Source organism: Epargyreus clarus, unplaced genomic scaffold (genome assembly GCF_041222505.1).
Source record: "Epargyreus clarus isolate Ecla_fem2 unplaced genomic scaffold, WU_Ecla_fem_2.2 ptg000018l, whole genome shotgun sequence".
NCBI lineage: Eukaryota > Metazoa > Arthropoda > Insecta > Lepidoptera > Hesperiidae > Epargyreus > Epargyreus clarus.
The window spans coordinates 1,272,889-1,285,474 of record NW_027332226.1 but is presented as its reverse complement, the minus strand read 5'-3'; the positions used below and the strand labels follow the sequence as shown (position 1 = coordinate 1,285,474).

The window sequence follows — 12,586 nt, the reverse complement described above, 5'->3', positions numbered from 1 at the left end:
ATTCGCACTTAATCGCACCGGCGCGTCGTTACAAGTTAAAAATCGCGACAGCTAAGTACCTATTGTACTACTGTAATGTATTGTAGTAGAAATAGGCACCCGTGATTCATAAAGCCATATAAATAGTACGGTGACGACAGCGTAACCCAGCTTAACTGACGGTGACGTTGCGTCATCCCACGTGGTCTCGTCTCGTGTGTAGTCGCGTGGTTTTGTTGTTTAATTTTTTTTTGGCTGGACGAAAGTGAAGAAAGATGAAAGATGAATTTGCATGAATTTAATATTTAAAGCGAATGGATGCGAAGGACCAAGAGTTGAGGGGTCAGAGATGCTCCTTGATAGATACCTTTGTTCAGCAGTGTCGGTGGTCTAATCCAGGCTGAAAAAAGATATAGAGTAAGAAGGAGACAGATACTGTTTGAAAGGAGGTAGAATTCTTCTAATTTAATTCCAGAGTCTATCCGCTCAATTCTACCATGTCTATTCCTTACTAATGACTATTGTAGTAAACGTTGAGCTTGCTTGCTTAAAGCTATGTTTTGAAGGATATGGTAACGGGAGGTACTTCACGGGGCATTCTAACTTAGATCTGAAAATTAGTCATTTCTGTAGATGACCTCATGTAATTTTCCAAACATGAGCTGTAGCAACAGTAGCCACTTACTATCAGGTGGACTACATGCTTACTACATCTATATTGTAAGAAATACAATTGGTCTCGTATATCGTATATAGATCTGATAGGAAGCATGTATGTCTGTATCCCGAACGGCTTAGTTATCTTTATATCAACCTAGCATAGCGGAATGACTAATTTGCCAACATAACGTTCCGGCAATTTAGACTTCTTGAGGCCGACCACATCATAATAGCGGTCCCAGACACGTTTAATGTGTAATGTGATATCGTGAAATATAACGCGAATAAGATGCGTGGACGACATACAAGATCACCGCAAATCCTATCGGTGAAATCTTCTTATTCGTGTAAAAAACTGACAACAGGTACATTATAGTGAGCGCCGGCACGACCGTTAAATATAATGTTTGCTTTAATTAATTATATTGGATTACACGCGTCTGGACCCGCCTTTACAATTACATTTGTATGAACATTAAACGAAGTTTGATTAAGATTGAAATCATTACTTTTGATTTTCTATTGTTATCATCCATTATTGGTATTCGATCTATCCAATGTTTTGCTGACCAAATATCGATATTTGAAAATTTACTTTCGATCTTTGGTAAAAAATTGATGGATCAATTATAAATAATGGAACATGTGTTTATTGTATGCTTAGTTCCTCTGAATTTTCCTGTTTCATGGGCTAGGTATATTTAATTTCGCATCTCAATTTCAGCAATCCTCGACATTGATGAATCAGCCAGTTAAAACATTTTGTTGTTTGTTCAGTCTACGAATCTACTTAGACCAAAGCTATTGTTGTTTTTATTCTTATGTTCTTTCGTTGTTATGTTCTTTTTCTTGTTATTTGCGCTTGAATGGTTATCTTTGTGAATGTTCAAATAATTATAATCATTTGTCTGAAACGAACACCTCTATATTATTAGTCTGAAATCTGACACTAGCCAACCACGTGTGTCATCTACTTATCTGTTGTAAGTGTCAGTTTTATTACCGTAGGCGGTGATCAATGATTGAGGCAACGAAGTGTCGCATGGTGGGTTCGATTTCTAGGTTTTTTTATGTTACAGACATAGTCTCATACTGTAGAAATTAATCCTAAATAAAATTAGTCTTTTCTTAGGATGGTGACACATTAATTGCTCTTCCGACGGACTAAGTAGGAATGCTCTGTAAAAGTGGATCTCCGTAACGACTACACCTTTATAACGTTCACAGTTTCATATCCTTCAAATCGGGACATGGCAATGCTTGATACTGTTGTTATAAGGCAGGCTTATATACGTCGATTGTGACATCACTTCATACCTTGAAGGAGTTTACCTAAATATCTTTAAACTGACCAATAATTGAGGCGATGACCAACGTCTGTCGCATCGGTCTCCTTGGCGTATTCGGTTTCTTTCATTTTATTGTGAAGCATCGAGTGCGGTTAATGCACCCATTTGTCCATTGTCGCGCGATCAGGCCAGAATCGCATTCGGACGATCTACTGAGAACCGGCTCCGGTGTCCATTTCAATTGTTAAGCCAATGTCTCCAATATGAGACAGATATGTAATGCCCGTTACATGAGTGATCACATTGTAATTATGTCCGTCAAATATTACCGTTGTAAAGTTTTGAAAATAGAGTTTAAATGGTTTTTCCATAAGTATCTATCCTGTTCCATAAATAAATTTACATATTTATAAATCCCGTCTTGAATTTTCCTGTTATAATTAACACATATTTATACGTAACCTGTAGTCAAAAGACGTTTATCATTTTTATTCTGTTTCATAATAATTGTCTGTTTCATAATAATCCGAATCATTATAAGATTCTACATTATAAGGATTAGAGTCACCTTAAAGCTCTTATTTTTACTTTAGTTATTTATTTATTATTGGTTTAGTCGAACTGCAAAAAGTATGACGCAACATTATTCAGTTTTAAACATATGACTAAATTGTTTAAACATATTTAATGGCTTGGTACATTTATTTATACACTTAGTGAATGAATAATTATTCAAAAAACATCTGTATGATCAATCGAAAGGGAAACTGTTAACCGAATGAAAAAAAAAATTGCTAAATTGACATAACAGCCAATGAATTTATATGCTCTTTGAACTTCGTTAAGGCGACGCCTGTATTTACATAAATTTGCATGAGAGCATAGGAAGTCAAATGATGTTCGTCGTTTAAATGTAATGTTGATTTGTTTTGGTGAGGTTTATTGATTTTTTGTATTCAGAAGTTTATGGGACGCAAATTATGTTTAGAAAAACGTATCCAGAGGAATGTAGAACCTTTTCGAAGTCAGTTAAAAATAAGGATTTTTAAAATAGAATTGTAATGAAACTTTACTTATATTTCTTCTCACTTGTGTAAATCATATATTTTAGTGCCATTGTTTGAAGTAGTGTCATTAAAAAAAATCTCCACTACATAATGTTGCGTTGCAAATATCAAAGGAAAGAAGCCATTTTGTTTTTTTGAAATTTTAATATTATATAGGTACACACACAATTCACGCTACGAAAATGAATATCATCTTAATAGTGATTAATTGAATATTATCTTAATATGATATGTCATATGTTAAAATCTGTTCAGCTGATAGGGATTCATCTATGTCAAAGAAATAGTTTACATACATATAGTCGGACCCTGTCGCAGTCGAGTAAAAAGTTATGTACGAGTATTATTCACTTAACTCAGTCGAGTCAGTTATTATTAACTGGCATTCCGTATTCAGATTAGTACGCCGTTAACTTAGTTTATATTTAAACCGCGGTGTTCAGTCAAACGAGAAAATAGTGCAACTGTTACGTTCAAACAACTGTATAATATAAACGATGCATTTAAGTTTCTAATGGTAACTTGATGTGGAAAGCAATATTTTATCATAATGTGGTTTCACTGCACTGGAGTTGATTGAAGGAATTTATTTGTGTACACGAGTTTTTCAAGCAAGCAAAATTTGCATATCATTTAAATGGAAAAAGAAATTGCAATTGATTTGTTTTTACTAAATAAATAGCAATTATTGTTATTTACTATGCTACTATAAGTCACCCCTTTTATAATTCCAGGTTAAGATTTAATCTTATAATGAAGTCTAAGATCTTCATTTTCTAGACTCTAAGGCTCTAAGATTCTAAAACTTTCTTTAAAATTTGTCAGAAGAATTTCAAAAATATATTTGATTTAAAGTTTTTCATACCCATCTGATACTATTTCCAATTTCTGAATTATGGTAGAAACTTAGTTTCAGAGGCACCTATAGTTACTACGGATTGCAATTCTCATCTAATTAAGAATTGCATTCAAAGATTTTCTTGAAAATACATTATCTATGCTAACGTTTAATAAATCACTCTCTGAATAATGTAAAAACATGTTAAAATAATTCGAAATCCGCAACACCGCGACAGTCATTTCCTCGTTCTGTGTCTTCACTGACCTACTTCAAACTATTAATGGACCTGGCTTCCGTGAAACACTTCTTGTTTTCATATTAATCTGGGAATTAAACTGTCTTATCTTAAGATATTGTGTCAATGTATTAATAGTAGATAAGCTGCGCTATTTGCATTCCATCTCTATTTGCGGTTCTGCCTCATTCTTATTCGTCGTAATTTTTAAATGTCGTAGTTGGAATATTAAACTACTTATTATACTTTCCTGAGGCTTATTTTGAAACGAAACCGTTGAAAACTGTTTTGTTTTTTTTTTTAATTGCATCCCTATTTTATAACAAAATACTTCTTACGTATACCGCGTCGATATCAACGTTCGAAATATTCCGTTTCAGTTGGTGCAAACCAAATTAGCACACAAAAGTTTAGTGCGCCGGCCCTCCGAACATAATAATTGCACAATTAACTTGCCGGCACATGCTCGCCTTAACGGATGATGTCATGCAACAGCGAACCAAGGCCCGCGCGAGCCGGCAGTCGGCGCTTGTACACAAAGCAATGAGAACGCTACGCACAAGGAAATATCATTATTTCACTGTGTTATTATTGTGCAAGTGCATCCACGTGCTCACTTAGAAGCTTTCGTTTTTATTAACTTTTTTTTTTTAATTTGTGTAGTTTTAAGTGTCAAACATTCCGCGTAAAAGGAAGGTGAGTGTTTGTGAAATCGGCGACTCACGGACGAGCTATGTTTTGGACGATGTTTCAGTTAAAAAGGAAATTCTAGGATTTGTTTTCTTTAGTTTTTCAATTGTTTATGAGTGATTTTTTGTAGTAGCTTCGATATATTAGGGGGCAGCACTGATTTAAAATAAACATCTTGAGTAATAACACTCAAAAACAATTTAAATCTTAACATTGATTTTATATACTGTTTGATTAAGGGTCATAACGGGGATGGTAAGTGAAAATAATATGAAAAAATAATCCACAAAATGGATAGACGGAAGGAAAAACATTTTACCCATAACCATAATATGTCATGTTAGTGATTTCCTGTGACTATGGGCAGTAAGCCAATTTACCTAATCTCTTTAACAAATTATAAAGTAAACATATCATTGCAATGCGATAACATTATTTGTTTAAGACGATTTGACGTAATAAAAGTTATTGCAGGTAATAAACGGGAATTTGTTCCATTTTAAGTGAACAATGCGCGAACTAGTTATTCGACCCCAATGAAATAAATAATACATAGCTAAGGGATAACTATGTACGCCTTTTGTAAGTTGGCCTTGATTGACCCTTATAAGCTACGACAATGATGAGACATAAATGGTTGCGACAGAAGGGCAGCTGCAATGGAATCATGGAAAGTTCTACAAACTAAATAAATAAATTAATTCAATCCATATTCGATAAATTGTGAAGAGACACCGGTGTTTGAAAGTAAATAATAGATACCGGCATGATGCCGGCTTACATACGACGTGATCATCTTAGTTTTCAGGAGTGCCAACGAATCTGTACCCTTACCATGAGTTTTCAAAACATCCCACAACTTTACGTTACGTTTACTCAATCCATTATTCTGTTCCGTTTGCTTCATTAGACTGAGTAAACGTAACAATAAGTAAGTGTTCAAGTCTTTTTGTCTGTCTCACATGTTCGCACAAAAGAAAGAAATCATAAAGCGCCAGTTTGTCAATTTAGACATTAAATGTTACGTTACTGACACTGTAGTTCTGATACAATCCGCTAGGGGCGCTAATTGGAAATTGTATGGGCGAATACGTAAACAAATACCAAAACAGTCATATTTGTCAAAACGTAAAAACTCATGGTAAGGGTACTGATCGGCTTCAAATAGAACCCGTGATCTATATGAAGTTTGTTACAGGTCTTCATGGGTGACAGTGGTCACTTACCATCAGGTGGATTGCATGTTCAATTCACTGTTACAAAAAAGTGTATGAACGTATATATAGAATGATATTTTATAACCTGTTAGTATACAATATCATTGCCTATATAAGTTGTATTCACTAATACGGGCAGCTTTGTAATTCTCTTGCATATTTCAGTTTCCCAGTAAAGGAATTTTATCATTCTCAGTCAATGACAAGCAATTTCATTTATCACTCGATTTGATCACCGCTAATGAAATGATTCACCGCCGTCGGGAATTCAATCATCCGGTTAATTTGTAGTTGTACGTATGTGCCTACGGGAGCGATATATTTGATGGAATGCAACGCTCTTTGTGTTAAAATGTTTTAAATTCTTGCGGTGGCCGCAACTCGATTGAGTGCCATTGTTAAGTTCAAGTTACATCCCACGGTCGGGGGAAACGCGCAGCATCCGTTACTGTGGTGTTATTTTACAGAATATCGGAGAAAATTTTATTATCTACCACATATTGATAATATGTCCTAAATGCATTTAGGAGCCTATAAGAGGCGTTTAACTTTGGCAGTTTTTCGGTATTTGATTTCAAGATAAAATGCGATTTAAATAACATAATAAATGTTATTTTACTAAACGATGTTTTACTAGTCATCCTAAACTTTGTTAATTGCGTAAAAACTCTTTAAAATTTCTGGAATAACTGGAGAATTGCAATAAATTATAATATATTTAAGTTAACGTGCAAAATTCAATCTCATAAAATTTAACGTGATAGAGCTATTCGCAATTGGACGCGAGGACACCATGGTCACACTATTTCTTTTATCATCAGATGTACCTGTTGCAACTTTCCTAATATAAAAAGGTGAACCACATGCTCGTTAACTGTAACATATACTAGTGTTTACAATAGTAGAGCACAAAGGAGAGTTTTAAAACAGTACCAGCTCCACATACTCAACTTTTGCTACAAACACACGTGTGTTTGAAGTGGAAACCACAACGTGCGGTCGCATGGGACCGGCCTATTGTTGTACAGTCTATTATTATAACGTATGTAAATATTTATATATATTTGTTTTATTATAGGTTTGAAGTACCGTGCGCGCGGGAGCGCTGCGTATGGGAATAGTCTGTTAACTCGCGTTAAGATTAGACGAGGAATGTCTTTCATAACGTTATGCACTTTTATTATTGTCTTATAATGTTTTGGGAAATTCTCATTTACTTTAAATAAGAGACTGGTCTCGGAATAAGAATGAATAAGTTATAAATTCTTCATATAATATGACCAATTTTATGTTAATATACATATTACATGCGTTTGATTTGAATCCATAATTAAGGGTAGGAGATACCACTTTGCTTACAATTGTTCACAAATTGAGAAATTTAAAGGGATACGATAATGTTTTTACCATCGTAGATATAAAAAGAATGTCATCTAATGATGATTTGCATAATTTATCATTTGCATAACAACGTCCAAAGTTTAAGACAGAATTTATAATTAGGTTATGTTTAAGGGATCTTATGTTACACTAATATAATATGACTATATGTGGATGTAAATCCAACAAAACGACAGCCGTTTCGAAGATCTGTTAATCTTCCATTTGTTAGTGGAAAAACATAAATTGAAAGTAAATTAAAGCGGATTTGCTAAATGACAATTATAATATATTTTCTTTATCTTATAGACGAGATAATAATAATTCCTGACCTTTCCGGTATAAATATTCGCAGCGTGTAAATACACTTTGAAAATAGCAGTAGTCTTAACAGACATATTAATTTCAATATTTATCATTATTTACATCAGTAAGCCATTGAATTTACATCCCAAAATGTATACAATCGGAGTTTGTACATTTTCCTTAGCACGAATAGCTCCATTGTAAATATCCGACTATTGTGGGAGGCAATGAAGCGTAGATCTTTTTTAAACTTCTTTTGTTTCAAATTAACTGTTATCCAATCTAGCATTCTTGGAAATGTAAAAGGTGTCAATTTAATTCATTTTTTCGGATAAAAATTCAATTTCAGGAATACTTGTCAAGTTTTTATTGAGGAAGTACCTACTTATAAGTCGAAGAAGTTTACCGATTTGTTTTATAATAGTTAATAACATAAATTAAGAGCAGGGTCCTTACAAATAAGAAAAGCTTAATATATCTATATATTTTAAATGTAAACTTAAAAAATATTTATGTCGTATGTCGGTCATAGCAAATAGCATCATTAGCATAGCTGTTCCCGTGGATTGCGCAGAGATCAGGTAAGTCAAACAAGATAGCCGTATCGAGTTTTAGAGGTCTGGACCCACCTTAAGATAGGCAAATACCCGCAGAATATTAGGACGTATTCTGGGCCGGCAATATTTTCAACTTTTTATAGATTAAGGTAACAAAAATAAACTTCAAATCTAGGCGACGCGAACGCACGTTATTACTTTAGACTCCCCTTTCACAAACCTACCCCTTTTTTAGAGGATGTCTACATAAGTCCAGCAGTGGAATTTCAAGGGCTGGAGAATCAATAAAATGTCATAAGTAAAACACGGACAGTCACGTAAATCGCCGTCACGGTGCGCTGTAAGCACGCCACCGTAATCGGGCAAGTCCAAACTAAGCCGGCTATATTTAGCGCGGCGTTGCGAAGGCTGACAAGGTCAATGTCGGCAACGTTGTATGTTTAAGTTTTCCTCCGTGAACTGGATGCATGTGTGATGTGTGGTTATTTTAGTTTGACGGCATCAACTAATATTTAAACAAAAAATGGTTTTGATATGTGAAGTCTACCAATTCGCACTTGGCCAGCGCGGTGGACTATGGCCTAATGCTTATCGTTCTGAGAGGAGACCCGTGCCCAGCAGAGGGACAGTAATGGGTTGCTGATGATGAACTAATATTTCGCTTGTTTTCTTCTAGGCGACAGTTTTCTACGTTAATCAGTGGTAGGTAGAGTTCTCACACCGTAGAGAATTTCGTATCGCACCTAAGCTACATAATTATGACATTCTGGTATGTAGCCTACGCCAGAATTCTACATATCGTGTATGCATTTGATGTTTTCTCTCACCATTACAGCAAATGGTGTACAATTTTTTATGCGAACTTCGTTTCCAAAAAAAATTACAAGCCTGAGGTTATAACTCTAGAATAACAAGAGAAAATTTATTGCTTCTTATACAACAGTACTTTATGTTGTGAAATTGGTATGGTCTAAATTCAGGAATACTTGTGTTAAGATTTATTATTATGAAGGAATTACAAATACAATTATTTTTGTTTATGTATAATCATAATATTATTATGTGTTCAGGTAACGAATATGTGTTACAGGCGCCATTAAATAATGTGCGAAACAAGAGATTAATCGAATTTCTCTAGAAGCGGCTGTTATCAGCGCGTTATCAGCGTGTTATCAGTCATCGGGCCGCTGATAACATTGTAAACACTCGAGGAATGCAACTCCGCCGGTTTTATTTTGTGGCATTAGGCAGAATTATGTGCAATCGTTTCACTTATTTGGATTCTGACTTGTTACTTAGTAACTTAGTACTTATTTAGTCATTATTAGGTAGGTAAATAGGTAACTAAGTTTCGATAGTGCAGTGTTAAGTAATTAAGTGTTTAACGAGACTTCAAGGAAGTATTGTAATTGAAGATTTCGTGAGTGTACTTTAGATATTGTTGAAACGACTTAAGCCTTTTATATTTTGTAAAGTATTTAAGAAGAAGAACTCAGTTTACACTTTACTTCTTTATATGTGTTAGGTATATAATGAACTTAATATCTAAGGATTTTTATGCCTTCATCGGACAAGGATACTGTCAAATGTTACTTTGTTTTCTTTTACTTGTTATTTGTGTTTGGTTCTATGCATATAATTTACGACTGAAATAGAAGTATTTATAAAGGTGTATATAACAATAGTGTAGGTTTATGAAGGATTATGTAAAGGCTTGTGAATCATGCTTTAAGCTCTTGTTTAAAATGGAAAGGGATCAATTAGTAATAAACTAGCGATTTTACTGCCGCCTGAGAACCGGCTGGCACGACGCCATTGCACGTACGAATCCGAGAATGTTTACATTTTTCATATTTATAAGTTTAAAATTAATTATTTATGCTAACGTACAAAAATTAATGTTAACTATTTTGGCATCTTGAATTTTATGTAAATATTTTTTTATTATATTTTGTGATTGGTAAGTGAGTTACTTATGCCGATTAAAAACTTTCCTGTATATCAAATCAAATCAGATCTCATTTATTCAAAATAGATTTATATAGAAACTACCACCGCTTCGGAAGGTGTTTCACTATAGAGAAGAAGCGGCCCAAGAAACTCCGTATACGTACAACAAGTTATCTGATACTTATACTTCAGGAGTAGCGACACATCTGTTGCCTACCATAAGAAGAACATCAATCCTACCTGCATTCTATCTCATTGAAAATATACCTGAGCAGCAGTGACTAATAACAGTTAAGTTAACTGCGAGTTCTTTTGTTACCTTTATTAAAGAATACGTTTGTATATTGAACCTCAGAACCAGCAGCCGCTCCTAGACGTGGTCCGGGAGCGGGCGCGGGAGCTGTGCTCCGGCGCGGACGCGGCCAGCGGCGAGCGCGTCGAGCACCGCACCAGGGACCTCGGGGACAGATGGAACGTGGCCTGCGAAGGTAGGATACCTGCGAAGCCTTTATCTGTAGTTTCATGAATATCCTCAAGCATTTTTGAATAGTGGAGCTATTATATTCATCTACTTTTTTAATAATATTCTCTCGTATTTGAATATCGCATTGTTTTTATAATATCCTTTTACATCCTGTATTTTTTTATAAATATCTTGGTAGATTTGCAATTGCAGAAGTTGCAATATCCCACCCTTTTCTACTGTAGGAGGGTGTAGCACTTACATTAGGTTATGACGAATACATTTTACATCTTCTCCCGATTTTGCGTCTTCTCCCTCACCCTTGTCAGATGTTACATTAACGTCTAACCACGCGTCACAAATTTTCAATTTACTTAGTTACCTTTAATAACTAACATATTAAAAAAAAACGTGTCGTTATCAATCCTGTTCCCGTTTCCATTTACATTACAATTTATCATTTTCCCGTCCATTGACATACAATGCTAGAGGCTGCAACATTACGACATATCGATACTTGTACAGCAATCTTCCAGAAGTAAACTAGCAATTGCACACCTGTCCAGGTCTAGCGAAGCGCGCGGCGACCGCGGACAGCCAGCTGCACCGCTGGGGGCAGCTGGCGGAGGCGCAGCGCGCGCTGGCCGCCGCCGTCACGGCCGCCACTGACCGCCTGCGACAGCTCGACCACGCGCCGCGCACGCGACGCCGCGCGCTGGACACACGGCATGCGCTGCAGGTGAGCTGGATGATGTAGCTGCTGAGGGTGAGCTACTTGGGAATATAAATAATAAGCTTGTCGCTGAACGCGACAAGCTTAACGTACTCAGATTTCGATCTGTCGATGTCGGGAGTAGGACAACACATAGAGAGGCAGAGAGGGAAGTAAGAGTAATGATTTTAGGGATATCATGACATTATTGTAGAGAGTCGAAAGTTATAACCAAAGACAAAGTTTTAAGAAAGGATAACCCATCTCAGCCAGGGAAGTTATCCCTCCTAATGTTCTTAATTGTTTAACAACAGGGATATGTAATGCGTGATACGCAATGTGTCAATAATAAAATGATAGAAACTTGGGAATCTAATCGTAACGCGAATTTTGGCATAAATTCATTCATTTATTGCATACGAATTTAGGATCTAGAAATGGAAGTAAAATGAGTTCAAGTAAAGGCTGACTACATTAAATTGAAGCAATATCCCAGAGAATGTTTAACAAATTTACAACGGAAACAAATAATTCTTAGAATTTATTTGCAAGTCACTCCGGAAAGGAGAATGCACTAGTATGATTGTGTGTTTAATGCAGTCTACTTACACAGCGAAACTTATTTATCAAAACATCTTATATCGTTATACAAATATTGATATTCCAAGCAGCAGACCGCGACTTCGCTTTTTGTAGAGTCTTTTGTGTTGATTTTCGAAAATTCAATGAAAAATGACTCTACACTTTTACTTCTATTGAAACTGTCTCGCTAATGATAGAGACATCAACTTGAAAATTGGTTACATGAATAGCTTCGGACTATTCATCACTTATTTTTAAATCGAAAGATTTTGAGAATGCTTTTATCAGATATAAACTTTTACTCCTTACAAAACATCCTTGTGGAATTTTGAAACACTTCCTTTAGTTTGGGTTAAGTTAGAACTTTTTATAATTTTCAATGTCCTATCATGAAGTTTATCTTTTAAGTTGTCTTTACAAACTTTCAATGACTTCATGTGGGACGACCGCTAATGTCACTAGTGTAGTATAATGTTATTCTGTGAAAATAAAACATTTGTCTTTAACTAGAATCCATTGATTAGATTATCAATATTTTAATGGAAATAATTATTCTAATGTACGATTAGTCATTATCATCTTCAATTGTATTATTCGATCGTCTTTTACTGTCTTCAAGTAATCTTGTTTCATCTTTCTCAATGTTAACTTTCTTTTT

General features: G+C 35.1%; 1 protein-coding gene across 1 annotated transcript in view; it reads left to right on the top strand.

The window, feature by feature from the left end:
• The window catches only part of Msp300 (Muscle-specific protein 300 kDa), a 170,090-nt gene that overhangs the window by 85,915 nt on the left and 71,589 nt on the right, over positions 1 to 12,586 (top strand). Inside the window, exons 28-29 of the mRNA XM_073082697.1 lie at positions 10,527 to 10,659; positions 11,201 to 11,373. Coding sequence (XP_072938798.1) covers positions 10,527 to 10,659; positions 11,201 to 11,373 — 306 coding nt within the window. The remainder of the gene's footprint in view (positions 1 to 10,526; positions 10,660 to 11,200; positions 11,374 to 12,586) is intronic.